General features: G+C 35.7%; 2 protein-coding genes across 3 annotated transcripts in view; one reads left to right on the top strand and one right to left on the bottom strand.

Annotated features, from left to right (window-relative positions):
• The window catches only part of PPP4R3B (protein phosphatase 4 regulatory subunit 3B), a 45,330-nt gene extending 35,873 nt beyond the window's left edge, over positions 1-9,457 (top strand). For both annotated transcript variants that reach the window (XM_034427338.3, XM_034427337.3), the window contains exons 14-16: positions 1,297-1,481; positions 5,869-6,071; positions 7,108-9,457. In XM_034427338.3, coding sequence (XP_034283229.1) covers positions 1,297-1,481; positions 5,869-6,071; positions 7,108-7,203 — 484 coding nt within the window. In that variant the 3' untranslated portion in view covers positions 7,204-9,457. The remainder of the gene's footprint in view (positions 1-1,296; positions 1,482-5,868; positions 6,072-7,107) is intronic.
• A 557-nt stretch (positions 9,458-10,014) lies between these two features.
• CFAP36 (cilia and flagella associated protein 36) lies at positions 10,015-25,511 on the bottom strand. The gene is made up of 10 exons (XM_034427343.3): positions 25,133-25,511; positions 22,796-22,860; positions 21,079-21,180; positions 20,060-20,174; positions 18,633-18,720; positions 16,112-16,163; positions 14,604-14,709; positions 13,544-13,674; positions 11,440-11,592; positions 10,015-10,397 (listed from the first exon to the last, which is right to left on the bottom strand). Exons 1-10 carry the CDS (start codon positions 25,257-25,259, stop codon positions 10,311-10,313), a joined length of 1,026 nt encoding a protein of 341 aa, XP_034283234.1. The 5' UTR covers positions 25,260-25,511; the 3' UTR covers positions 10,015-10,310.
• Positions 25,512-26,208: the final 697 nt, after the last annotated feature.

Below are 26,208 nucleotides of genomic sequence, written 5' to 3'. Positions count from 1 at the left end.
CTTTCGGTAGTGCCCTGAGAGATGAACAGCTAAATTATTGAATGGTCCCCAGATATTAATTTTCCCCTGTCATATTAAGAATTTAATTTTGAAAACAACTTTGGGAAAGCTTCTAGGGCAGTGATGGCTAACCTTTTCCAGACCGAGTGCCCAAAGCGCACATACATGCAAATGTGCATGTGCGCCTGAACCGCCAAAATGCAATGCACATGCGGTCCCTGCACATGCGCCTCACCCCCTGCGCATGCACCCCGCTCCCCCAGGCATGCACATGCAGCCCCCCTGCATGCGCCCCACCCCAGCACGCGCATAGCCGCCTGCACCTGTGCAACAGACCCAAAGACTAGCTGGAGGTGTGTGCATATGCGCGGCGGAGCTGAACTGGGGTGACGGCTCACGTGCCCACAGAGAGGGAGTTGCGTGCCATCTCTGGCACACTTGCCATAGGTCTGCCATCACGGTTCTAGGGGCTCTAACCAAGCCTTTACAGCTTACAAATAGCCTTGGTGTATTTGCATCCCCAATTCAAGTTAAGATATTATAGAAGATGGGGTGATAAATCAAACAAAAGGGAATAGATATTAACTGTACCACCAAGCATGTCAGTGCAAAACTAATAGCAATGAGTTTTGTTCTTTGGCTTATTAGGATGTTCTTAAAGAGGACATTTGCTTACACAGCTAACTTAGTGTTCCAACCCATCAAAAGGTATACCTTTGTGTGCATTTGACTTTTTTTTTATTTGTATTAAGAAATTAACTTTCTATATTACCATAGAATCTGTCATAAGCCATATTATTATCTTCTTTAGGACTTAGTTAGTTCAGTATTTTAGATACTAAAGCATAGTTTTTGAGAAACATTTTAACAATATTTTAAGAGCATAATTTTGCTTATTATTCTCATCAACTATGAACGAACTATAAATCAAAATAAAACAGGCTCTGTCGTTCTAGAAAGAGAATGACTAGAAAAAATAGGGGAAAGGGAATTTAACAGATCTTGTAATCTTTCCATAATAAAGATAAAATATATCTGGTCTTAATTTATTAAATCCAGATTATGTTTAGTACAGAAAATGTGTGTTATCACCTGGCCTTTAGGCTCAGAAGGAAACTCATGAAACCCCATGTATTGCCCTCAACTTATTAAAAGAAGCCTAAAATAATAGCAACATTAATAAAAATATAAACTCTCAAAACTATTTACTAGTATTTATCAGCCTTGCTTGCAGTCACATTATCAAATTGTAAAGGGGTGTATATATATATATATATATATTTGTATGTTTTACAGCGTCCCGTCTATACTGCGTAGCAATAGGTTTCGTAGAGATGCCAGAACTTTGGAGGAAGATGAAGAAATGTGGTTCAATGAAGATGAGGAGGAAGAAGGTGAAGCAATTGTACCACCTGTAGAGAAATCCAAGTCTGAGGATGATTTTCCAGAAAGTTATGAGAAGTTTATGGAAACAAAAAAAGGTATTTTTTTTCTATTTTGTAGCACATTATATTTCTGTGTGACTTACAAGTAGTCCTTGACTTATGACCACAATTGGAAATAGAATTTCCCTCATAAATTATTCAGTCATAACTTGTCAGACAATTTTATGATAAGTTTTTATGGTTATCATTAAGCAAATCCAGCTTCCCCAATGGGAATCTTTCCTGAAAATCACAAAAAGAAACACAAATCATGGTCACATGAATGTAGGATGCTGCAGCCTGTCATAAGTGCAAGCCAGTTGTCAAGAACATGAATTGCGATCCTGTGACTGTGGGGGTGGTGCAACAGTTGTCAGTTGTAAATATACTGTAGGTCAAAAGTTACATTTAATCAAAACATTCAATTATAAGTCAAGGACCATCTGTATCTTAGAGTAGAATTTTTAAAATCTTCTAAATGGAGCTGATAGCCAGTTTAGTGCAGTGGTTCAGCTAGAAACCAGGAGAACATGAGTTCTAGCCCCACCTTAGGCAAAAGGCCAGTTGGGTGCTCTTGGGCCGGTCACTCTCTGTCAGCTCTAGGAAAGAGGCAATGTCAAATCATTTCTGAAAATCTTGCCAAAAAACTGTAGCGACTAGGAGTCAATGCTGACTTGAAAGCACAAAAAATAAAGCAATGGAGCTACCAAGTCTTTTCAGACACGATCTCTGTAGATGACATGAAGACAACCCATTCCATTCAGTCTTATTGAGTGGGCAAATATTACTGGGAGGAGATCATTAGGAATTTCAGGCTTGAGAGTATAGTTCACGAACAGCTTTAAAGATGACATTCAACTATTTGATTTGGGGTCAAAAGTAACTTGTAATCTCAAAGCAGAGGTTATATGGGAACCTTGATGTGCACCAATATATTTATTCAGGCTGCTGCACTCTGGACCAGCATTATTTTTCAGACAATCTTCAAAGACAGTCTCATGTGAAATGTATCGCAATAATCCATCAAAACGTAACAAAGACATGAGTGACAGTAATTCTTCTGTTGAAGGAAAATTCATAGTTGGTACAAAGGATACATATGAATCTTGGATATCAAATTTTGACCACATTCTTCTTGGGAAAAGATCTCATTCAGAACTAAAAATGGTACCTCTCTAGAAATGGCAAACCCTTCAAATCCAGAGGCACAGAAAATTAATATTTAAATTAAATTAAATTTCTGAGATTGAGTGTAATCCTGTTCTGAACAGCATTCAAGCACCAAGGTAGCACTTTGACAGCTTTCTGTATTTAACCGAGGATCAAGATGTAGAGATGTTGATCCTGTCAAGTGCCTTCATATAGCTGTTAAAGAATTGGAGAAATTGTTGAAACTAATATCATCCCTTCAGAAAGGAAATAATACAATAAAATGGAACTCCCTTGCAATGTTATCCCCTTTTGTTGCTAATTATCAAGTTTGCCAGGTATTCAAATCAAAAGAAGACTATCATCTTTTTGAGCCATCTTCCTTAAGGCAATAATTAAGGAGTGACAGTATTCACTTAAGTCAACTGGCTAAAGAAAAATAACTGTATGTCATTATATGGCATCTGAGCTGGTGCTTTATACATCAAATATTGACATATTTGTCTATGCTCATATAAGAAGTCAGATCCTAAATAGATAAATTGTTTTTAATAATAAAGGTTATTTAATGCCAAAATAGGTTATATTAGGGACAGAATCCAAAAAACTGAAGATCACATGTAAAATGAGGCCTATTGTTTTTCATCCTCAAAGTTGGGACTCCACAAATCATGAAATACTTTTTTGTGCATTCAGTCCACACTAGACATCTATAATATTAAATAAGTTCAATAAAACAATAATATATTTCTCCCTTTCACCTCTGCTGACAGACTTCAATAGATCTTCTCAATTTTTCAGCCATTTGGGTTGAACATTCATTATAAATGAGTCCCTACTATTGAATAACAGCATTGAGAGGGGACTTGGAGGTCTTCTAGTCCAACTCCCTGCTCAATCAGGAAACCCTATAACATTTCAGACACATGGTTGTTCAATCTCTTTTTAAAATTTCCAGTACTGGAGCATTCATAGTTTCTGGAAGCAAGCCATTCCACTGATTTAATAGTTCTAACTATTAGCAAATTATTCCTTAGTTGTAGGTTGCTTCTCTCCTTGATTAGTTTCCATACAATGCTTCTTGTCCTGCCTTCAGGTGCTTTGGAGAATATGTTTGTTTGTTATTGGTTCGATTTATATGCCGCCCTTCTCTGGAGACTCAGGGCGGCTTACAATGCGTTAAGCAATAGCCTTCATACTTTTGTATATACCTGCTTAGTAGGGCTTTCGGGGGGCCCCCAAGCGGTGTTCTTTTTTATACAAAGTCAGCTTATTGCCCCCACAAACCGGGGTCCTCATTTTACCTACCTCAAAAGGATGGAAGGCTGAGTCAACCTTGAGTCTGGTGAGATTTGAATTTGCAGTAATTGCAGGCAGCTGGTGTTACTTAACAGCACTTTAGTCTGCTGCGCCACCAAGGTTCTTTGTGGCAGCCCCTTAGATATTGAAACACTGCTATCATGTCACCCGTAATTCTTTTCATTAAACTAGACATACTCAATTCCTATATGTTTAGCCTCCATCTAATCATCTGTGTTGCTCTTTGCACTCTTTCCCATCCTCTTACCTGAGAATATTCAAAAAATTATATCCCTTGTTCTGGAGGAAAAGGTTTTTTTTTGCTTCTTGTTTAGTAAAGTTTACTGAATCCACTGGTGGGGAGAAATTGGAATTTTTTTTTATTGATATTTCACTAATTTCTTTTATTGATATAGACATCATAGGGGTTTTTTTTTTTTTTTTTTGTTTCTCTAGCAGATTCCTAATGAATATGTCAGTAGACTTCATTAAAGTCTACTTTTTTATTTTATTTATTTGCCACCCATCTCATTTTGAAGCAATTCTGGACAGCTTACAGCATAAAAACATTAAAATCATCAGACATTTACTGGAACAGCCATTTTACAGAGTGCTTCATTTCATGAACTGCCTAATTTCAGTACAAGTCTTTCCATCTTTATTACCGTTTTTTTTATTACTCTATTACTTTATTAATCCAGATTAGTTTCTGTTCTCATGGAAGAACATAATAGTCTTTGCTAGCAGTAGTGGGTAACAGAGTCTCAAAGGTACTCATTGCCATTGCTCCAATTCTGAAGAAGGCTGAAACTTTAATGTTTTTCCCATTTGCATAATTAAAGTTGTCCTTTCTGTAATATTGGTTCCTCCTCTTTTGTCACATTTAAGATGTTTGTTTTATAGTGGAAGGGCTTGCTTCTTTTTTATGTTCCTTTATATTGCATTATTAATGGATTGATGGAACAGCATTCATACAAAGCTGCATGGGTTTTAGTGTCTTCATGCAATTTTTTGTTCCATCTCTAGTAAGACATTCTCAGAAGCATTTTCTATTATTTATCTTGTGAAACTCTTTGGATTAATTGCCTTATTTATTCTTATGAAAGGATAAGTATCTTTGACCAGATAATGCATTTCTTTCCATAATCAATAGATTTCAGCCACGATTTGATTCTGTTAGTCTTCTCCAGTTCCTTTTGTCACTTAGAAATGTTATACCTTGGATGTTTGAGGATCCATTGCATTTTATTTGACTGGGAAAAATAAAAATATAAAAATAAAAAACTTTTTATACAACCCAATTTCCTAATGTGTCTTAATTTCTGTGAAACTATGCTATGAAAGTGATCTACAACCACCAGTTTGTATGTATACATGTTGTATGTATGTTTCTGTTCATTCATACGCAAACTTTGTTCCCTTTGCAAAATCATTGTAGTGGAAACTAATTGCCACACCTTTTGGGTATTCATAGTTGGCTGGGCATTCAGTGACAACAAACATGAAAGTAGTTGCCTTTCTAGTGGTAATGAATCGCTATGGAACGTGGGCACTGAAAAAGATTAAAAAGATAAGACAACATAAAATAATAGAAATGGTTAATAAGAACACAGTGGGTTTCAAGAAGAATCAATCAACCAGTTCTGGACCAAATAAAAGTTGACTGCTTCCTTTATTGGTGATCAGCAATGCGTAACTCTCATATTTTGAATAAATGATGTCTATTGATGATTAACCAGGAAGAAAAATGACTACAGCGTGCATGGCAAGGTTGAGGGAAATAGAAAATAAGAGGAAACCACCAATACAGAATGTTGGTCTCATCATTTCAAGGGTCATGTTTTGGTTTTATCAGAAAAGTTCTAAGCATGTAGCTAGATAAAATGCCCCCTCCCCACCCTTACTAATATGCTATTTTGTTAAGAAAACAACAGATTGAATTAGTGGATTTCATTTATCTCAATGACTACTATAAATAAACATTTTTTTCTCTTAGCAAAAGAAAGTGAAGACAAAGAAAATCTCCCCAAAAGGACTTCCACAGGTGGCTTCAAATTTACATTTTCCCATTCTACCAGTGCAACTAATGGAGCAAATAGTACAAATAATAAATCTGTTGCAGCTCAAACGTCACCAGCAAGTTCAAATGGTTCTTCTTCCAAGAATGCCAATTTGACTACAGCAGTCACAGCCACAAAGGTGAGTTAAACATGTGTTATGGAGTTTTGCAGTTTAAAATTATGTTAGTGATATGATAAGGACAATTACTGTGAACATCCATATATAACACTTCAAGAATCCAGAGGGGGGATTTGCTCAGTGCGTAAAGTGAAGCTGCATATCTTTTGTCAGTAGTCTATTACAGTGTAATATTGACTTGCAGCTTGTACTGTTTTCAGCAGATTAGGTTTGACATTTTGTTGTGCCCTGAATTTATGAGTTCATGAGTTGAAATGATTTTCATAGTATGGTCCCCTAGGCATTTGGGTAGTATAATTAGGTGAGCTCTGCTAAATAATGTTATCTATTTTAAGTAGAGTTTGTGCTTTTTATTAAATTATTTTTAATCCTACACTGCCAGTATCACTTTCGTGTGATAAGCAGCCTTATAAATGTTTAAATAAATACATACTGGTAATTAGGCAAGCTGAAACACTTAAGATGTAATACATAGATAATGTTAATAGTATGTGTCACTTAAAATGTATTATTTGGGAGGTTAAATATTTAATAAACTCAAAATGTACTATATTGAAGCCATGAAATGGCTACTTTGCCATATTGATATTGATAGGCATTAGGGTTGTTTCTAATGCTGGATTTTGTATATGCAGGAGAGTTCATGTTCATAGGTGCAACTGTTACGTTTACATTGTTTAAATTGTCCTAGTTTGAATATAGACAGCCTTAGACATGGTAACCAGAATTGTAAATGAACACGTTGCCCTGCTGCATGAGAATAAGATCATCTATACTCTTATTATTTAGCCACATAACCAAGACTTCAAAGCCTCTCCTTAGTATTTTGCCCCAGTATTTTCTATCATGGCAATGTCATTTAGCTATCATAACTGCTGGTCTCTGATCTCTTCTTGGAAAAGCTCTTCTAAAATCAATTCATTGAGTGATAGCTGGCACATTTTGTGGAGAACAAAGTTTATAAAATGGGAAAATGTCATTGCTATTTGTAAGGACTTTCTCCATTGGTTCACATGTGACTCTTTACATCCAACAGGGAAGTTTAGTTGGCCTTGTGGATTATCCAGATGATGAAGAGGAAGAGGAAGAAGAAGAAACATCCCCAAGAAAAAGACCTCGTCTTGGCTCTTAAAAATGTTGGAACAAACTCTGATAGAGGGTGCTTAAATGCTATGACTGAACTAAATAGTCTGACTCAGAAAGCGTTCTCCCTGGAAAATACATGAGAATACAAGGAGTAGCAAACGAAAATCTACTAGAAAGGTTATGTTCTGAGAACACCACGCTTCCAAAGAACCTAATCCCTTTCTAGTCAAGGAGTCTGCCATTCAGACTGTTAAAATGTTAAAACAGTGGATTAGTAATCAGCACCTGGAATGAAAGCTTGCCAGAAAAAAATAGTCATCTTGGGTTCTGTGAGGGGATGGGGATGGGAGAAGAAATTTTGATATTGCAGGGTTTCCCCAGTTTGTAGCAAGCTAGAAGAAACTTGTAAGGCTTCAGTTGCAAACCTAGTAATATAACTTCGTAATGGTGCTGTCCATTGTGTTTTTTTTTTAGCAATTGCCTCTTTTTAAATAGTGAATTCTCTTTCCATTAAAAAAAATCAGAATTGGGGACCACTGTTTGCACAGTCAGCCAAATTATAGAGGGTTGCACACTGCTACATAGTGCATGTTGAGTGGCAAATTTATTTTTTTCTCAACTCCATTATTTTGGAAGAAAAAAAAAGAACCTGGGTTCTAAATGCAAGCGGACTAGAAGGAGCTATCCAGGAAAATCATTCTATAGATCATCAGCTTTCCAGGAAAAAAAAACAACCCTCTAGAAATTATCAATAAACCTTGGTACTTGAAATGACAATTGAATTGCAATTACTAGTAGCATTTTACAGAAATAACATTGAATGGAATTGCTCCCTGCTAATTTCCAAAAATCTTTTCCTTCAGCCATTCACATTTCACATTAGGAAAAGCAGGTGTTGTGAAATGCTACCAGAAACTCTTGAACCTTACTTCAACGATATATGTAATCTGGGGGGCAGAGTTAATATGCAGCACTATAAACCTAAGGGGTTTAGCATAAAGCTGTTTCTTAAACACATTCCATGTATTTAAGCAAATGTCTAAAAGTACACTAGGTGAATTGATGAAGGCAACAATTTTGAGACTTTTTTCCTTTCAGAGCAACTGAATTGTAAATATTTTAATGTTAGTTTGGCCATATATGATCTGAGATCATGCACACACAAAATTCCCTAAATTACAAATTGTGATAAGAGTGATACAAATTGAAACCAGCAGGAATCCTCAGTTATTGGTCACTCTTAACAATACGTCATGGGTCCATTTCTCCTGGAAATTTCATAGTTTTAATTTTAACTATTGTTTGAAAAGATGGGCTGTCTGTAGATATGAAGTATAGTTTTTCCATGAAACAGAAGTTTATTTTGTATTGAGGGGGAAAAAAAACCACTGTACTTGTTTTACACCATTTGTATACATGTGGTAATACTAATGCTGACCTGTAAAATTCAGGAATTAAAATGTGACCCTGTAATTCCATGATTAATGGTTTTTTATTGTTTTATTGTTGTAAATGGTAAGTTAATTCAAATTTAGAGATGTGGCCATTTTAGTTTATTTTAATGATAGTGATTTGTACAATTTAATCTGAATCAAATCTAGCAGAAAAAGCAATACTCTTAGATTTGATTCAGTGTGTTGTGATGACTGACAATGTGGTCCGAAGGACATATTTCTGCCCTTTAGGGGCTCCAGGCAACCAACAATGGGGCTTTCCTTTTCTCTTTTTCAATGAAAACTTAGAAGAAGTTGTTACAGAAACAGTTTGCTTCAGCAGATTTTCTATGTTGACTTGCACTTTTTCGACTACTCTTGGCAAGTCTTTACTCTTCATAGAAGTAACTCCCATAAAACTGAATAACAAACCATAGGAAAATAAAGGTATGCCATTTCCTTGACAGTGATGTTCATCTGGCCTGGATGCAAACTATTTAATAAATCACTGGAAAAAAGATCCAATACACATCTGGATCATTTTCTTTCACCCTACTGCTTCAATACATGAGAACAAAAGATTTTTTTTTACTTCAATATAAACAATAGGTGACACTTTAGCCAATATCTGAACACTCAGCAATGGTGTGAAAAATGCATTGAATTTCTCCCATTTAAATTACGCAATCTGCCTCAGGTACATACTTCCATCTCAGTTCTTTTAGTCTGGTTTCTTTGCCACAAGACAGCCTACATTTCAAATGCCTGGGGTCCTTCAACTAAGGTTTTTTTTTTTTTTTTTTAAGATGACATCTGCCAACATGTCTGAGTTAAATACTATTTTAATAAAAAGTTATATGAAATGTGGATGACCTGTGTTTATACTGTGTTACAAGAATGAAAAGTTTTCTTACCACCGAGGTAGAGTTTTTAAGTTACTCTGACTAATGAAATATAAGCAATACTAGAAAGCTCTTTGGCATAATTATGATTACAATGAAGCTGAATGGTATATTTAAAAAAATTAGTCATGGCATAGGCTCATTTAAAAGGTTTGGAAATGCTAACATTCAACAATCTGATTAATCATGCTATCATTTGTACAATGCATACCGAGCCTGATTCACACAATGACAGAGTTTAAATCCAGACTATAAATAAGTTGATCTTAAAACAATAGGAATTGAGCTCAACAAATATAATTAATTCCTATGAAATTTAAAGAGCTACCTTGAGTACCATTATTATGAATAGCAGTAAATCCTATGAGATACTAAAATCTTTTCTATCTGCTTGTGATAACAGACACAGTGGAGCACATGAGTGAGATTTCCCCAGTTTTCAATTAGTGTATGAACTGATGTTGCCCATGTATGTTTTTCCCATCTCTTGGTTAGGATGATGAGGCTATCTTAAGACAAAAATTAAGTTTAGCCAATTTAATGTTTTAATAAAAGTATTTGACAGCAACGTTCAAAAAGTAATATTAAATCCAACAAAAGTACAACAGTGACCAGCCTGATCCAGCATATATCAGAAGTAGCAAGAAACAAAATAGTGGAATCTATTAAAAATATTGAATCATTGCTTTCCACTCTACATTTGAACCAATTTAAAGAATTACTGTTTTTATAATATATAAAATCAAGTTAATGCATGGAATGGTTGTAAGCAAACAGTTCATGGTTAAATATATAACCTTAGAAGCAGTTTCTTTAAACTATCGCTTATTAATAACTTCTTCTTTTAATTTTGCTGCAAGGATTCGCTTCTTTAACAATCTTTGTTCCTCTTCTTCTGACATTGCCTGAAAAGAAAATATATATTAGCTTGCAGTAATTATGGCTAACTACATTTATATTTAGTATTCTCATTGATTTCAATGAAGTTTCCACTCAAGATAAATTGGATTGTAGGCAAAAGACAAAAACAATTTGTAGAACATGTAAATAAACGTTAGTTTCTATTTGTACACTAAAACAAAAATAAAATCATTACCATTTTGTAGGTTATATTAAAGTAAGAAAAGCAATAGATAAAATGCTACTTCACATATTAGAAAGGGCAAACTCTAGCTCTGTCCTGGACAGGAATATGTGTGATTGTGATTTCAGTTCTTATTTGTACAGTATTTATGCCTAATGTTTAAAGCATTCCCTTATAATAGTGTTTTCCTATTTATCTGCTCTGAAAATTTGTTACAGCTTTAATGCATTGCCAATGAAGATTGTCCCAATCATCAATGGGAGAGTAAAAATGTTCAATATCATCCTTCCTCAACTGGCCTAAAGAATGCTAGCAGCTTATCACTTTGAGACACTTTTTTCTTACTTTTAACAGGGAAAAAAAATCACACTGGCGTAAAATAGCTGTATGCCACTATGGGCAGAGTCAAAGGAGCCTATCTCTAGACCTATCCCTATTTAGTCAAAGGCAGAGGATGCCATGTCAAATAAACAAAATAAATTTCTAAGGTAGCCCAATTTTTTTCCTACAGTCACTGGACTTTAGATGGTATTTTGGCAACTTCATAAGAGGTTTAACACTGTCAAGCACAATGCAGCTGCAGCTGAATGAATGGAATTAGTTTTGCCAGGAACTACTCAGGAACTGAATTAACTTTTTCTAGCCACAGTCATCCTCATGAGATTTAGCTGTTTTCACTATCTGCCCTCCACTGCCTCCAACTAAGTAAACAAGGCCTTTAAATAGATTAACTTGTTTGTTTTAGTAAAAGTATCTCCTTGAGACTGATGTACATTTCCAGATTAGAATGTTTTTCCAAAGTAGACTGATCTTTAAAGAAGACAGATGGTTAGACAGGCAATTTTAATTCTGTTATCCTTCACCTCTTTAGAAGTGGACAGTTCTTCTTTCTCTTCTATATTTTGTGGTGGGATACTTGTTTTTGATTTCTTCTTCAAAGCCATCAATGCATCTCGTTTCTGCTTTAGATAGTCCTCACGCTCTCTCAACTCTTTTGCTCCAAGTTCTGATAATTTCTATTTGAATTTAAAAATCAGATTTTATATATAGTTTCTGAAAAACATTTTTATCGGATACAGTTGCTATAAAACGAGAGAAAAAATACAACATTGTGCAGAACTGCTCAAAACCTTCCCAAATTCCATCCAGATCACAAAATATGGGTAGCAGAAGAAAGTTTATTCTACCATGCTCTTTCAGCTAAAAATGAGACTGAAAAACAGTGTAGAAAAAATAAGAGTAGGAACAACTTGCCACTTCCTGCCAAACTCCCCATTTACTCTGCATCTGAGAAGTCGACATGGAACATAGGAAAATGTGATCCTATGTTTGCATCTTGCTGTGATGTTGGAATTAAAAGGAACACAGAAAGCTCAACATATGAAAAATCAAACAATTAACAATGGACATCTTAAGCAACAGCGAATTAAGATTGATTGGAATTGATTTTTCAGTCAAAAGATCATATTCAGGATAAAAAGTAAAGAAAGATAGCACTGCTCTTAGGTGGGGTAAAGTAAGAACTTTGCTACAATGCAGTCAATGACCAAATTAATTGATATTTATGACTTCCAACCACTGATGCAGAAGTTTACATGATCAAGTTCAATTTGAAATTGTCAGAACATGCAAACAAGATACAAATAAAATGTGCTGCTTGTGACTGGAGACTGGAACTTTAGTTGGTTAGGAAACTGAAATGAAACAGGAGACCATTTTAACTAATTTCTGTGGCTCCATTGATTTCTCTGTAGCTAACACTGTCTTCCAACAACCAAAATGATGCCCTACACATAGGCATTAGCAGATGGAAGTACATAAAAATCAAATAATTGCAAAAAGGAGATGGAAGAGTCCATTACAGCATCAAATTTACGGCCAGATGCTGTCTGTGGAACAGATCACAAACCGCTCATATGTAAATTCCAAGTTAAAATGAAAAAGCGTGTCAGCTTCCATAATAAGATCTTGCAGATATGCCCATCATTTTCCAGAAAGGTCATTGATAGAGAACCAGAGGAATTATAGAATGAACTTAAAGAATTTGTTAAGTAGAATGTGAAAAGAGACTGCCAAAAATGAAGAAAAAGAAGAAAGCAAGTGGATATCATAACGAATCATGGAAATTGCTAAAAAGAAAAGAGAAGTCAAAACCAAGAAAGTAAAAAAATCGCAGAAAGATATTAAACAAAAGAGTTTCAGACATGTGTTAGAAGAGATAAGAAGTAGTATTACAACAACATCTAAAGACACAGAAGATGGAAAGAGACATGGAAAAACAAGGAAAGATCTCTGAACTTAGAAGAAAATTCCAACTTTGAATTGGTATGTCAAACAATGCCAAGGGACACATAGCAACTGGTTTAAAAGAGATCAAAGGAAGATGGAAGTAGTGTACCAAACACTGTATTGTAGAGATGTCAACAACCAAGATACTCAGAAGATATTGCCTACTTACAAGAACCTCTAACGCCCAGCAGACCTTCAGGGAACACTAAGCTATCCATAGAACCCTCTGGAGTTCTTAAATTGATTGGGGTAAGCTGATCTAATGAACCCTATCTCCATCCAGGTTCGGATGCCGCCAAAGCAATCAGAGAATGATCTAATCATAACAGAAGTCCACAAATAGTCTACTCTTCTCTACTGCTCCCCATCATTGAAACTTACTACCTTTTGCTATCTGACTGGATCCTGGGATGAATACAGTACATTTAAATACCTGATAAAACTGCTTTTATCACTTTTACAATAATTGAGCTTATATATCAGTTTTTCTATGATGTTTCTTCCCTTGTGGCTTGCTTTAATCGGTAAGCTACAAGGAAGGCTTTGTATTATTAGGTATGCACAACATCTATAAGGTCCTAAAATTTTATTGTTATAGAGTTATTGCAAAGTTATATGTGTGTGTGTTACAAAATATTAGTTCAATAATATTTTAAATAAAGTGAGCATGCAGCTTACACGTCCTTCTAGCACTCCTTGCTTTGTTACATATTCAGAGACATCCCCAACTGCTTTCCTGCAACTATCTTCCTTCAGTTTGACAGAGGAATGATCTTGAATAGATATATCGTTTTGTTTTGCTTCTGGACCTAAATATATATTGAAATAAATGCATATACTCATATGTCTGCCATATATGAATATATTAATCATCTATAACTTGAATAGTTAAAATCAAAGGTTTCTAATTTAATTTTTCACTTCTTAGAATAATTGCCAACTTGATGTAATAGGCAAAGCAATTCACAGTTAAATTTGATGGAAACGTGTCCTCAGCCATTCGACAAGGAAAGCCACTAATTTCTTTTTCCATTTTACAACTACAAAAAACTAAATAAATCCATAGCACAACTGGAATTCAGTATCAATTCATACAGATCTCAAATAAAAAAATGCTTTTTGGCATTTGGATCTAGAGCTGCAACTTTGAATAACAGAAAAACTACAAACTAAATAAATACATTTCATGAACAAATTACTTTCAGGTAATGCTGAATTACACAATGAATATGTACTAACTTTTTTCCTTTTTTCTCCAACTGTGCCATCCAATTGGTATAACCAGTAGCCATGTGTTCAGAAGCAAAAACATACTTCCTTAAATTTATCTTGAAATGAAAATAAGGATTTTGTTTATAATGGAGTTTTGACCAATTGCTATAATGGATATTTAACACCCAACTAACAAAGTTTGGCATCAATTTAGTTGAAGCAAGAAATTTCTTTCAACAGAAATATGAATAAATACCCTAAGTATGTTTAATAAAAGAGCCAGGTAGTAGTTAAACCACTAGGTTAGATACTGTGAGACAGTGAGTTTGTCCTGCATTAAGCCCGAAGCCAGTTGAGTGATTTTAGGTCAGCCACTCTCCTAGAAGGCAGTGAGAAACTATTTCCAAAAATGTTGCCAAGAAAACTACATGGACTTGTTCTGTCAACAGGAGTCAAGCTGAACTTGAAAGCACACACAGTCACAAAGTTTAATATAAATGTGGCAAATATCTGAAAATAATCATACCTGGCAATTTTGTAGTGTGTTCTAGAGACCTCTTAGGTCCTGCACTTTCATTAAAATGTCCTGGAGATTTATGTGCAGCATCAGGTGATTTCAGTTTATCATGTGCCTGAATTTTTCAGAAAAAAATAGTGAGAAATCAATTTAAGTATTACAAAAGCAGCAAATACAGTAAAAACCAACATATCATAAAATACACTATTTAATAAATGTTATTTAAATCTAGTTACTTTCTTCATTATTAAAGTAGGTAGCAGGATGTAGGAATAATTAAAATATTAAGATTGAGTTATCCTAAAGAAAGATTGGGCTTCTGCAAGATTTTCTTTCATCCATTGTTTCCTGTACTTTTCTTACAAATTAAACATGTTTCTTATAAAGTTACAGTTCACAAATAAAAATACTCTCATTAAAAAAAGAAAAACTATCAAAACCTTTTTTTCACAGTACTTCGCAAACACCTTAGCACAAAACGCTTAAATGTATAGGGAAAGGAGTTTATTGTGCAAATTTCTATCTCAATCAACTTATCCAACACGGTAACTTGGGTAAACAAACCCAGAACAATATAGTGATGTAAGTTTTCATGGCTGGCATCAACGAAGCAGTGATGAATTTTCAGGCAAATGGCCATAATCTAGTTTTGTGTAATGTTTTGCCAGCAGTTATGACTGGCATCTTCTGAGGCAGAGTAAACTGCTTTGTGGTGAACCTCTCTGCAGCTCACAGGCAACTAAGTACTGAGAAAAAGGCAGCTTTCATGATTGTGTCACGAGGAAGCAATGTACTACCACTGCACAGGGATGAGTCAATTAATTGGAAGAACTTTTGAATTGGTTGACTATGTTATGCATCAATTATAATTCTAAGTATCAGTTTTTTGGTTTGTCAGGAACAAAAATGTTGTGGCTCCTCTTCCTCCATCATTGGCACTTTTAAGAGCAGCATCGCCCTGCAATTCCAGCCCCAGACTTTTAAGTAGCTCAATGCCTTGCTCCAAAGAGGTAATCCTATATTGTTTCCCATCATACATAAACCTCATAAATACTGGGTATCCCCATGCGTACTTTATCTCCCTTCTCTTGAGCTCTTCGGTGATTGATTTAACACTACGCCTCCACTTAATTGTTTGGTGACAAAGTTCGTTATACACTTGAACTGTGGATCCTTGAAACTTCAATAAAGCTAACGACCTCAGCTTCATCATCAGCTTCTCTTTTTTGTAATAATTAGAAAATAATTAGAAAATTTTACCAAAATGTCTCTGGGACGAGACCCAGAGTTGCAAAAAATGATTTCAATTAGTAGGAATATGCTGATCATTTTATTCCATCAATTACGAAAAATAAATGTCATGCATTCATTCATTATTTATTTATTTAAATTTATATACCACTCATCTCACTATCAAGCAACTCTGGGCAGCTTTTACTGAAGACTGAATTTACTGAAGATAATAATTGTATAATTGCAACCACTTGGGGTTTTGTTGAATTGATTTCCCAATATACCTCATTATTTCTTTTCCTTTCTTGCTCTAGATCATATTCTTCCTTAGATTTCCTGAAAAGATAAACAGGAAATATTTTAATATATACACTGCCTTACCATTCTTTAACAGTCATATGATGGTTGCAGTTTATTTAAGTAAATAAATCTAAATAAATACAAACCAGAAATAGTTTTTAAAATGACAAGACAAATGAGAAGAAATTTAGTTTTACCACTCTCTATTGAAATATCTCTTTAAAATGTTGATAAGAAACATAAGACTAACATACAAAATTAAAGCTAACACAATGAAACAGAATGTAATAGTCAGAATACAGTTCAAGTAATTGGGAACAAAAAATTAAAAGAGCAAAGACCTCACGGAAAAAGTGAATTCTGAGGCTGGACTTGTGGAGAGAAGTGAAAGGACACTATGAATATTAGGCATAAGTAACCCAGGGAACACAATTCATGACCACTACTTCTGTTATTTAGACATAGGGAGCAGAGTCAAAGAGCCAATCACTCTCATCCTAATCTACATCACAGGTTTGTAGGTCTGAGGATAAAATAAGAGATCCCTATATGCACTCCTTAAAGAAAATCCTATAAATCCCTATATTCATTCTTTAAAGAAAAAAAGCTGAACAGATTTGCTTCTAGTGACTATGAAATAAAAATATAAAGACTCTAGAACAGAGGTCAGCAACCTGCAGCTTTGGAGCCGCATGTGGCTCTTTCACCCCTCTGCTGTGACTCCCTGTCACTCAAAATATGAATCACAACACAATGTGCGACACTGGCTGGGACGCAATTTATTGAGCTTTTTATTGAGCTTTTCAACCCCCGGTTAGACAACCATGGATAAATCCAAGAAAAGAAATAAGTTTCAGAAGAAAACAGAATATTTAATTCAACTACATATGCTAGTTTTGTGGCTGCTCAAGAAAGTCAGGCATGGGAAGGGTTTTGTGGCTCCCGGTGTTTTCTTTTCTGTGGGAAACAGGTCCAAATGGCTCTTTGAGTGTTTAAGGTTGCAGACCCCTCCTCTAGAGTGTGAGGTTCATCTCTGTTTCTTGGCTGAGGGAGCTAACATTTCTGTGGTCATGGGGCTAGCATGGCTATACCCCAAAAGCACATGGGATGCTGTTACCTTCCCACTGAAGTGGTACCTATTAATCTACTTGCATTTGCATACTTTTAGACTGCTAGGTGGACAGGAGCAGGGACAGGAAATCACTGTCCCGGCCTGTCAGCTTTCCAGCTAACAGATTCAGTGTGTTGAGCCATTGAGCCCCAACTATGAAGTAGTTTGCCTGTATTTTCTTCCAATATGTTAAGTTTTTTTTTTAATTTCCCAGTATAGGCTGGGATTGTTGGATGTAAGCTAAGTAACAAATTTAAGATTCTGCTTAGATTTTAGGGTGAACAAAAGCGGGCTAGAAGATCCCATCTATAAAAGCTCTCAGAATAGAAGTTCTATATAAATATAAATTGAAAAATAAATTACAATAGCTGTGAAACTTCCAAACTAAAATTCTCAAAAGGTAAGAGACTTTTATTATTTAACATACTTTATTTACTCAAATTCAAAATAAGTTATATTTATTCAAGTAAGCACATAATATTGCAAGCAGCCAAACTTACAGCCATAATATAATACAATCCTAAATCTTTCAAGTCAATGTGAATGACATACATTTCTGAAATATTCCATGGTTAAAAAAAAAAAAGGCACTAAGCAATTGAATGAAAAAATGTTTAAAACAAACTTAACAAGCAGACTAATGTCTAATGTTTCTGCAAGGTTTCTCTCCCTTTTTTCTCATTTATTGATTGAGCAAAATGGAAAAACTGCCCAGAAAAGGAAGAAAGTCACTTTAGGTTCACTACTTGCTATCAATGTCCTTCTGGATCCAAGCCTACAGATGCCGTAAGACCTGGCAATAAAATAATATACAAGTAGGTTTTTTAGCAACTGCCTTGTTAAGTGACCGTCCATAAATACAACGGTAATAAACTAATAAAAATGTTATTTGAGCAATGGTTGCACTTACTCTCAAATTTTTCCACCTGACAACAACACGTGTGCGGTGAAAATAACACTGGCATTGCTGCACAAGAGAACTTTATCTAAATGAGGAGGCAGCAACCAGCAATCTTCACAGCATCTTTCTCTCTCTGTGTCATGTAGTTTGCTTAGTGACTCTTTTGCCAGAAACAATTGCTAAATGAGGACTACTTGCAATGACACTATCTAAAACAAAGATTTAAGAAGAAATGTAACATTTCCCATTGCCCTTCAATAAAAATATAATCAATATTTACTTATGCATTGTGCTAAAAGCGTATCTCAAACTTTCCAAATACTTAACCATATATTTCTAATTTAACACAGAATGGAATAATGAATCCTCAGTCACTATGTGTGCAAAATGCTTTCAAGTGCAAATTAGGTGGATCTTGTGGCAATCAAATTTTATTTTAAGAGGCCATATCCAAGTACATGTATATAAAACAAGGGAAAAAACTATTTTTAACCTAAGAACCTCTCTTAGTATTTTCATTTCTTCTTCTTCAGTTTCAGTATATACATCAGATCCATCAGTCAAACAGTCAGGTAGCACACCTATTTTATGGTGAAAAAAGAGTAAAAGGATCAATAGGTGATTAAAGTAATGACAAACTATTCAAATAATTATCAAAATCAAGAATTTTTTCTAGAGTAGAAAATAAATTATATTCAAAATATTGCTTTAATTTTTTCATGTCGTGATTTGAAGATAGCAAACTGAATTATCATCAAAGCTTGTTTCTAAATGAAATGTATATTTCTCTTTACACATGGCAATCTCAATGAGATTTATTGAGATTGACAATTAAGTTGTAGACTTCTGACTTTAGTATTTAGTATGAAATAAAATACTGCACAAGGAAATATAACTATCCTTTGATTTTAGGAAGATTTCTAACAGATATATTTGCCATTGCCTTTATGGGGATATGAAAATATATTTGGCTGTTAAATGCTGTTTCCTTAGAAATGGTTTTAACCCACATATTTTGTATGTTAATAGAATGGTTGATTTTGTTTCTTTTAATAAAATCATTTTTTTCAATTGATACTAGATCAATTTCTTCACACATGGAAAAGCAAGTAAATATAGTAAATAATCACTGTCAAGATAGTTTAAAAGCAATAATATACTTCAGATTATCTATGCAAGCAATTGCAATGGGTGATGAAAACAAAAGCCAACTAGTAAGATACTAGCTTAATCTTCTGACTGAGGAAACCTTTCAGGATATCTCCTTCATCTTAATTGCATACTGGCTTTTCTTTTTACCTTTTCAGCTTCCCATTGCCTTTCTTATTTCCTTTCCTTTCCTTCCTTATTTTTCCTTTTTGCCCTATTTAGTTTAGTCTTTTAATGCCTCTCTTCACCTTCCTTTGATTATTTGTTTGTTTGTTTGTTTGTTTCGTATAGCATACATTTGTCAGGAAGATCTACACTTTACAGAGTAGTCCTGACAGCCTAACTGCTAGTTTGTTTGGTTTCATAACTAGCTTGGCTGTGGTATGTAGCAATCTGGCTATGGCGTTCGAGTTGTCCAGCACCAGCTCTCGTTCTCCTTCTGCAGCTAGCCTTTCTCAACTGAGTGGTACCCATTTATCTACTCACCATAATGCTTTCAAACTGCTGGGTGGGCAAGGCAGGAGCTAGAGACGAGTGACGGGAGTTCACCCCATCCCACGGTGCTACCAGGCTTCAAACCACTAGAGTGTCAAACATTTCTGGTCAGCAGATCTGGCATCCTTAAACTGCTGCGCCACCAAGCCTCCTTGATCAGTATTGATTTTATTCATCTGATTTGGCTATATATATCCAGGTTTAGGGAATCCACTTAAACCCATGTTCCAGCTAATCCCAGCAAATGAAAATATTGTTCTATTTATTATTTCTTACCATTTCTTTCTTGAATTATTCTAATGGCCTGCAACTGCATTTCAATATTTTTCTGGACCATCATTTCTTTAAACAATCTGAAATCTTCTGCTGCCAGTACTGGCTGCAAAATGGCCTGAAAGGAATGAAAAGTGTTTTATTTCAGAATGCCAACAAATTCAAAATTTAAACAATTCAAAATTTCCTTATGACAATAATCAAAATATTAGGAAAAAGACATTTAGTAAGATCTCAGGTATGGCAGACATAAAGCCAAAACCAATTTAGCTTTAAGACTGCTTTGGAGACGTCCGTTTTTTATTTTAACAAGGATATATTGGAAGAAGCAATGTCCCAAACGTGAGCATTCAATAGCATTGAATGTTCTGAACACTGAATTGCTCGGTGGCTGTTCTAGAACCACTGAGCAATCTATGAGCAACTCATAGCTGATTGATTAGTTGATTGCAAGATACATTCATTGCCATTGAGGAAAATTTCAGTCCCTAATTCTTCCATAAGGACAACAAGGGTCCCAATTGTACTAGCAATACATGTCTATTTCTTTCTGTGGACCAATCTGATTCTTTTGTGTCTGGCCAGAATGTTAGCAATTCTGAGTAATAATTCATAAATTCCATTATTTTCAATGTGTAATTTTAAATCACATTTGCCTAACTCTGTGGTTTATAACATTATTCATATACATCAGCATAATCCTATTATTCTAAATTGATAAAGTGCAGCCTTTAAGTGAGAATTGAGCAACATAAAATCCCTAAGAGCACTCTGTAGTTCCCAAGTGCCACACTAAGCCAATTTCCAGTGCCATACAGTCCAATTTCCGACTATAAAAATAAAACAGTAGCAAAATAGGTACATTAAATCCCAAACTAACTGGGGAAAAGGGACAAAAAAGTTCAGCTAGATCAATTCCAATGACTTGCAGGTCTCATCAATCAAAAATGGTTTTTAACAAGTACAATATTAGTCAGAAAAAGATTGCTCACTGCTATTTTTAATTTTGTTAAAAAGTTTACCTGGGAGGTTCGAGTTTTAGCAAGAGGAGACATACAAGCTTCCTGGAACTTGTCCTCATTAATTCCAACTTCTTTAAGATAACTATCTAATAATTTTTCAACCTTTAAAAAACAACAAAAACAGATATTTTTTATTCATCTTTTTACCAAAGAAATGGGACATAAATTACTTTAAATGAAGAAATACAGTAGTTGTGGCTTCCATTCAAAATACAATGAAATCAGATTCAGATTCATAAATATAAATCTAGAGGTTAACATCTAAAATCACATAAAAGGTTTATTAGTGGATGAATGACCTCCCACAACAGGATTTCCTCTGTTTCTCCTGCATCTCCCAAATCTGCTCTGAAATACTCCTAAATCCCTCAGTATTTTTGTATATTATACATATTTTATTATATAGGGTTTTTTTTCTTGCTGCATGACACAGAGTCACACTGTTTGAGATGACTGGCCTTATAAATGTAGCTAAAATATTTTTTTAAAAAATAAAACAGTAGTTACAAGGAAAAGAGAGATGTTCCTCCAATATGGAAGTTCAGATGTCTCCTCCATGTTATTTAATACCAAATAAAACAAGTCGGAGCGGTATGAGGCAGACTGAGATATCAGCAGTACACTGATAATAGTCCATTGTACTCATTACCTAGGCAGAGCTGAGATGGAAGTCCTGAATCAATGTTTGGAACTAATTGGACTGGATGAGGAGAAACAATCTCAGATTAAACCATCATGAATGATTATACTAGTATTACCAAGAATGTTAAAATTGTTTCTATAATAGACCATGTAGGTGGAATATTTTATTTCAAATATTTTTACTCCCTTTCAGCACTCCATCCACATTCTTAGTTTATATTTTATTTCTGCATTCAAGGTGATTAATCCTTTTTCCTAAAAGCTAGTAATTTTGATTTTGAACACATGAGCTCAATATTCAATGATGTTTACTAAAAGCAGCAGGATAGACCCTAACAAGTTACAGTTTTAAATTCAGCAAGGGAAAAGAGAAGAAAAAGGATGACAGGGAAGAATCTGCAATTATTTTGGTTATATTTGCTTGGGCTTAGTTGAGTAAGAAAGCTAAAAATGTTATACCAAAACGTTTCATGAGAAAGATGATATTATTTATCTTCTCAAATGCCTGGGAAACTGGGAAACAAGCATTTGGAAAACATTGGAAACACAGAACATCTGTACATTCTTCTTTTATCTGGAAAACATATAGCTAGAATGAAGAAAGCTATGCCTAGAAAACTTAAAGATATATAGGTCATAAAATTAAAAGTACTTAAGTTTTCAATATTCATGTAATACAGCCCCTTTCCTTTTTAATAGACCTTCTATGAAAAGACTGTGAAAATCATTTAGAAGGATATTCAGTATTGATTCTGATTCTATGAGTAAGATGGGTGGCATATAATTCAACAAATAAATAAAATATATTCTTGTAGGGATCTACAGCAATCCAGACTCAAAATAGAAAAGATGGATTCAGATCTTGTGTGAGTTGGCACATCACACATATAACACTTCCTTAATCAATGTATATTTTCTTGGAATACATAAGTACTAAATTATATAAATACATAAGAATCTCTGATTTCCCATTTTACCAAAAAATGAAACTACATTTTATAATATATTCAAAGAGATACACAGCACATTTCTGCTTTAACATATTATGTTTTAAAGGCTAAGGAATTCTACTTACCAAAGCTTTATATTCCTGATGAATTTCAGTGTAAGATAACTTGCTTTCTTCCTCATCATCAAAAACTGAAAAAAGTAATATTTCGTGGTTCTTTACAATATGCAAACTAAAAAAATAGTTTCATCTAGTAATATCTTAAAATTGCATTTTGCACGCAACATTTATCTGAACTAAAATATAAAATATATAAAAATAAAAGCTCCAGCTCGTACAAAATGCGTTGTGCAGGCACATGTTGTGTTGGGTGTTTAGGCACCCAAAGAGGGTGCATGTAACACATCTGCAAGCTAGTACGCTCTCTCGCTCTCTTTCTCTCTCTCTTTCACTCTCTCGCTCATTCTCTCTCTCTCTCTCTCTCTCTCACACACACACACTCTTTGTTTATTTATTTATTTATTTCAGGAACCTGCAAGAAAGTGTTTGAAAGATCTGACAGCTCATCTGAGCCAAGCCACTCTGTAATCTTGACTCAATGAACAAATACAGTAGCAGCTTCAGTGTCCTAGACCTAGGAGATTACTTTAGGAATTTTTGTTTTAGCTTTTTGAAAAGCAGCTACTAATTGCTCCTGGAATGATAAAAATAATCACCAAACACCACTGTGCTACCGAAGTTCTTATTTTTAATTCTACTAAGGTCCATAAATGCATTAAATAAAAGCATTCTATATTTTTTCATCCCACTCTTTAAAATATTAAGCAGATGTCAAGGGATAGTCTGTATTAAAGAAACATACATACAAATCAGTAGTGGTTTCAATTTTGGTCGCTACTGGTTTGCTCGCAGGCGCGCGTGCACACATGCGCACATGCAACACTTCTGCACATGTGCACAAGCTTCTGTGCATGTGCAGAGACCTCCAGGTGGGTGGGTGGAATCTCCCGCCGCTACTGATTCGCCAGATCCGGGACGAACCAATAGCAACCTACCACTGATACATACATACATACATATTTACTGGCAAAAGTTTTTAACCTGCCAGTATACTTTAGTACTTTTACTACTATTTATTTAAATTTATATACCACCAAATAATTTTAACTCCCAGCAGTTTACAGTAAACTAAAATACAACAAAAACGCCTACTATAAGAAAAATGAAAACAACTACAGTTTAACAGAACCCTCCTGATAAAAGGGGGGAAATACTTAAAATTCCACACACTCCATTGCACCAGAACCCAAAATAACTGCATCGTTTGGAGCTGTACTGGTTCCTGATTTGCTTCCAATTCAAGATGCTGGTGGTCACCTTTAAAGCCCTCTATTATTTGGGATCAAATTATTTGAAAAATTATCTTTTCCCAGTTACAACCACCAGATCAGGGAGGCAGGGTACATTGTTGGTCCCCTTTATTAAAGAGGTCCATCTAGTGCAGGGGTGTCAAACTGGCGGTCCGTGGGCCAGATGCTTCACGTGCAGGCCACGCCCACCCTAGCTCCGCAAAGGGGAAAAACCATGACAAAATGTCATGTGAGGGCAATGTGACGCCACAAGTTTGACACCTGTGATCTAACGGGAACAAGAAGGACTTTCTCTGTGTGGCTCCCTCCCTGTGAAGCATCATCCCCATGGAGATAAGATTGGCTCCTACCTTGACACTCTTTTGAAAGTCTGGGAAGACAGGCTTTTACCAGTAGGCTTAGGACCCCAGGATGATATAGAGCCCACCAAGAGGTTTGATTGTTGTTTGGGGGAGCGGGGGGATGGATTTTGTATTTGGGGTTTTTCTTCTGTCAGCTGGCCAGAGTCACTATGAATGAGTAGGTGACCACATAATTTTTCTTTAAATATGTCAATAACTTTTTTTAAAAAACTTCAGATCTCTCATCTTAACACTTCATAAAGAAGAATAGCATGCTACTCTTACCAAATAAAATAGATGGCACTTTCTCTCCCCTGCAGCACAGCATCCTAAATCTCCAATTTGCTGAAAAATCTAAAACATTGCTATGGCAGAACGTCCCATCCTTCCAAATCACTCATTTCGTAGGTTTCCATTAAATTCAACAATACATCTTAATTTTGGGGGAGGGGGTGTTTAATAATTCTACGCATTGTACATCGTAAGGGAAAAAATAAACATCCCCTTGGTTAGGGGACTCACCGAAATCAATGGGATAGTAAAATATTGAGCTTCGGCTGAATCATGACCAGCAGCCACTCCCATTCCTTATGACCTACCGTAATGCGGTGATAATGATTGCGATAATAATCCACAGCCCGTTAAACGCAACTATACAGAGGAATGAGGAAAATCACCACCCGAGGATGGCCATTCGGACACGGCGACAAGCCTATTGGCGGGATTTCCACAGGCCCCGCAAGCTTTCTCACCTTCACACTTGTGCTCCACAAACTCCAGAATGGGAATAGACCACGCGGGGCTGCGGAGAAAGCCGGCGATGCTATCTACCACCCACTCCACTTCAGCCTCGACGTCCGCCTCTCCCTCGGTCGCCATCACATCTCCCCTCCCCTTTTGCTCCCACGCCCTCAAGCGCAGGAGCTCGCGCGCGTCCCGCCCTGTACGGCGAAATGAGACAATATGCGCGTGCGCCGGAGGGGAGGGGAAAAAAAAAAAAAGATGACAGCTAAACTCCGGCGACGGTTGGGCTTCGATTTGCCGTCACTATGGCAATCGCCGTCACTAAAAAGTGGGGGGGAGGAAGGGTCTATAATAAACTCACGCGAGAAAAGGCGCGAGATCGTACCCAACTCAATAAGCATGCGCCGCTCCTCCCCCTTGCTGTCCAATTATATATCTCTCTCTCTCTTTTGTAAGAGCCGGACTTCCGTAACTCAACAGTTTGAAGCACGTGGAGGGAGAGGGTCGGCATGTTGCCTTTTCTCAAGATTGCCTAATTGCATTCCTGCAGTCTTTCAATTGCCAGAAAGATATGCAGACGTTAAGTGCGCTGCCTGCCTCAGAGATGAAGCTGGAGAGGGGCCGTTAAGAATTTAGTCTGAAACAATTCAAAAGTCCAGATTGGTGGATTCCCCTTTCCCTTCTCATCTATGATCACCTGCGGATAGGGAAAACAGTCATCAACCACTTTTATAACTTGCAAAAGGGATGGCGCCTTTAGTAGAGTTTAAATTTGTCTGAATGTGAAGCTATACTGCTGTTATGTTACACGGGTTATTTCTGAACATAAATCTAAGCGCCTTAACAGCCTTAAACTGATGTCTTTCCAAAGTTGCTTGGCTGAAGATAGCATAGACTCGGATGTGGACTGAAGCATGAAAGAGTTCTGGGAGCTTTTTCCAAATTCATCCCATGTTTGTTTGCTGCTACATGCGTGACTTGTCAGCAAGGCTGTTTTTGGACACAGATTTAGCACCTTTCTGGAAGAGCACTGAAGTCCTCCAAGATCCCTTGGAATTCTATGATGCCATGAATTGGATCTCAT

This window comes from Pantherophis guttatus, chromosome 1 (genome assembly GCF_059756535.1).
Source record: "Pantherophis guttatus breed Tessera chromosome 1, ASM5975653v1, whole genome shotgun sequence".
Taxonomy (NCBI): Eukaryota; Metazoa; Chordata; class Lepidosauria; order Squamata; family Colubridae; genus Pantherophis; species Pantherophis guttatus.
The sequence above is the reverse complement of the archived record's forward strand: the minus strand, read 5'-3'. Positions and strand labels throughout refer to the sequence as shown.

Coding starts and splice junctions, on each gene's coding strand:
- CFAP36 (XM_034427343.3), bottom strand. CDS start 25,259: ATGGCGACCGAGGGAGAGGCGGACGTCGAGGCTGAAGTGGAGTGGGTG. Junction 20,175..21,078: donor CTAAAACTCGAACCTCCCAG/GTAAACTTTTTA, acceptor CATTCCTTTCAG/GCCATTTTGCAGCCAGTACT. Junction 14,710..16,111: donor AAAGGAAAAGAAATAATGAG/GTATATTGGGAA, acceptor TGAAAAATTCAG/GCACATGATAAACTGAAATC.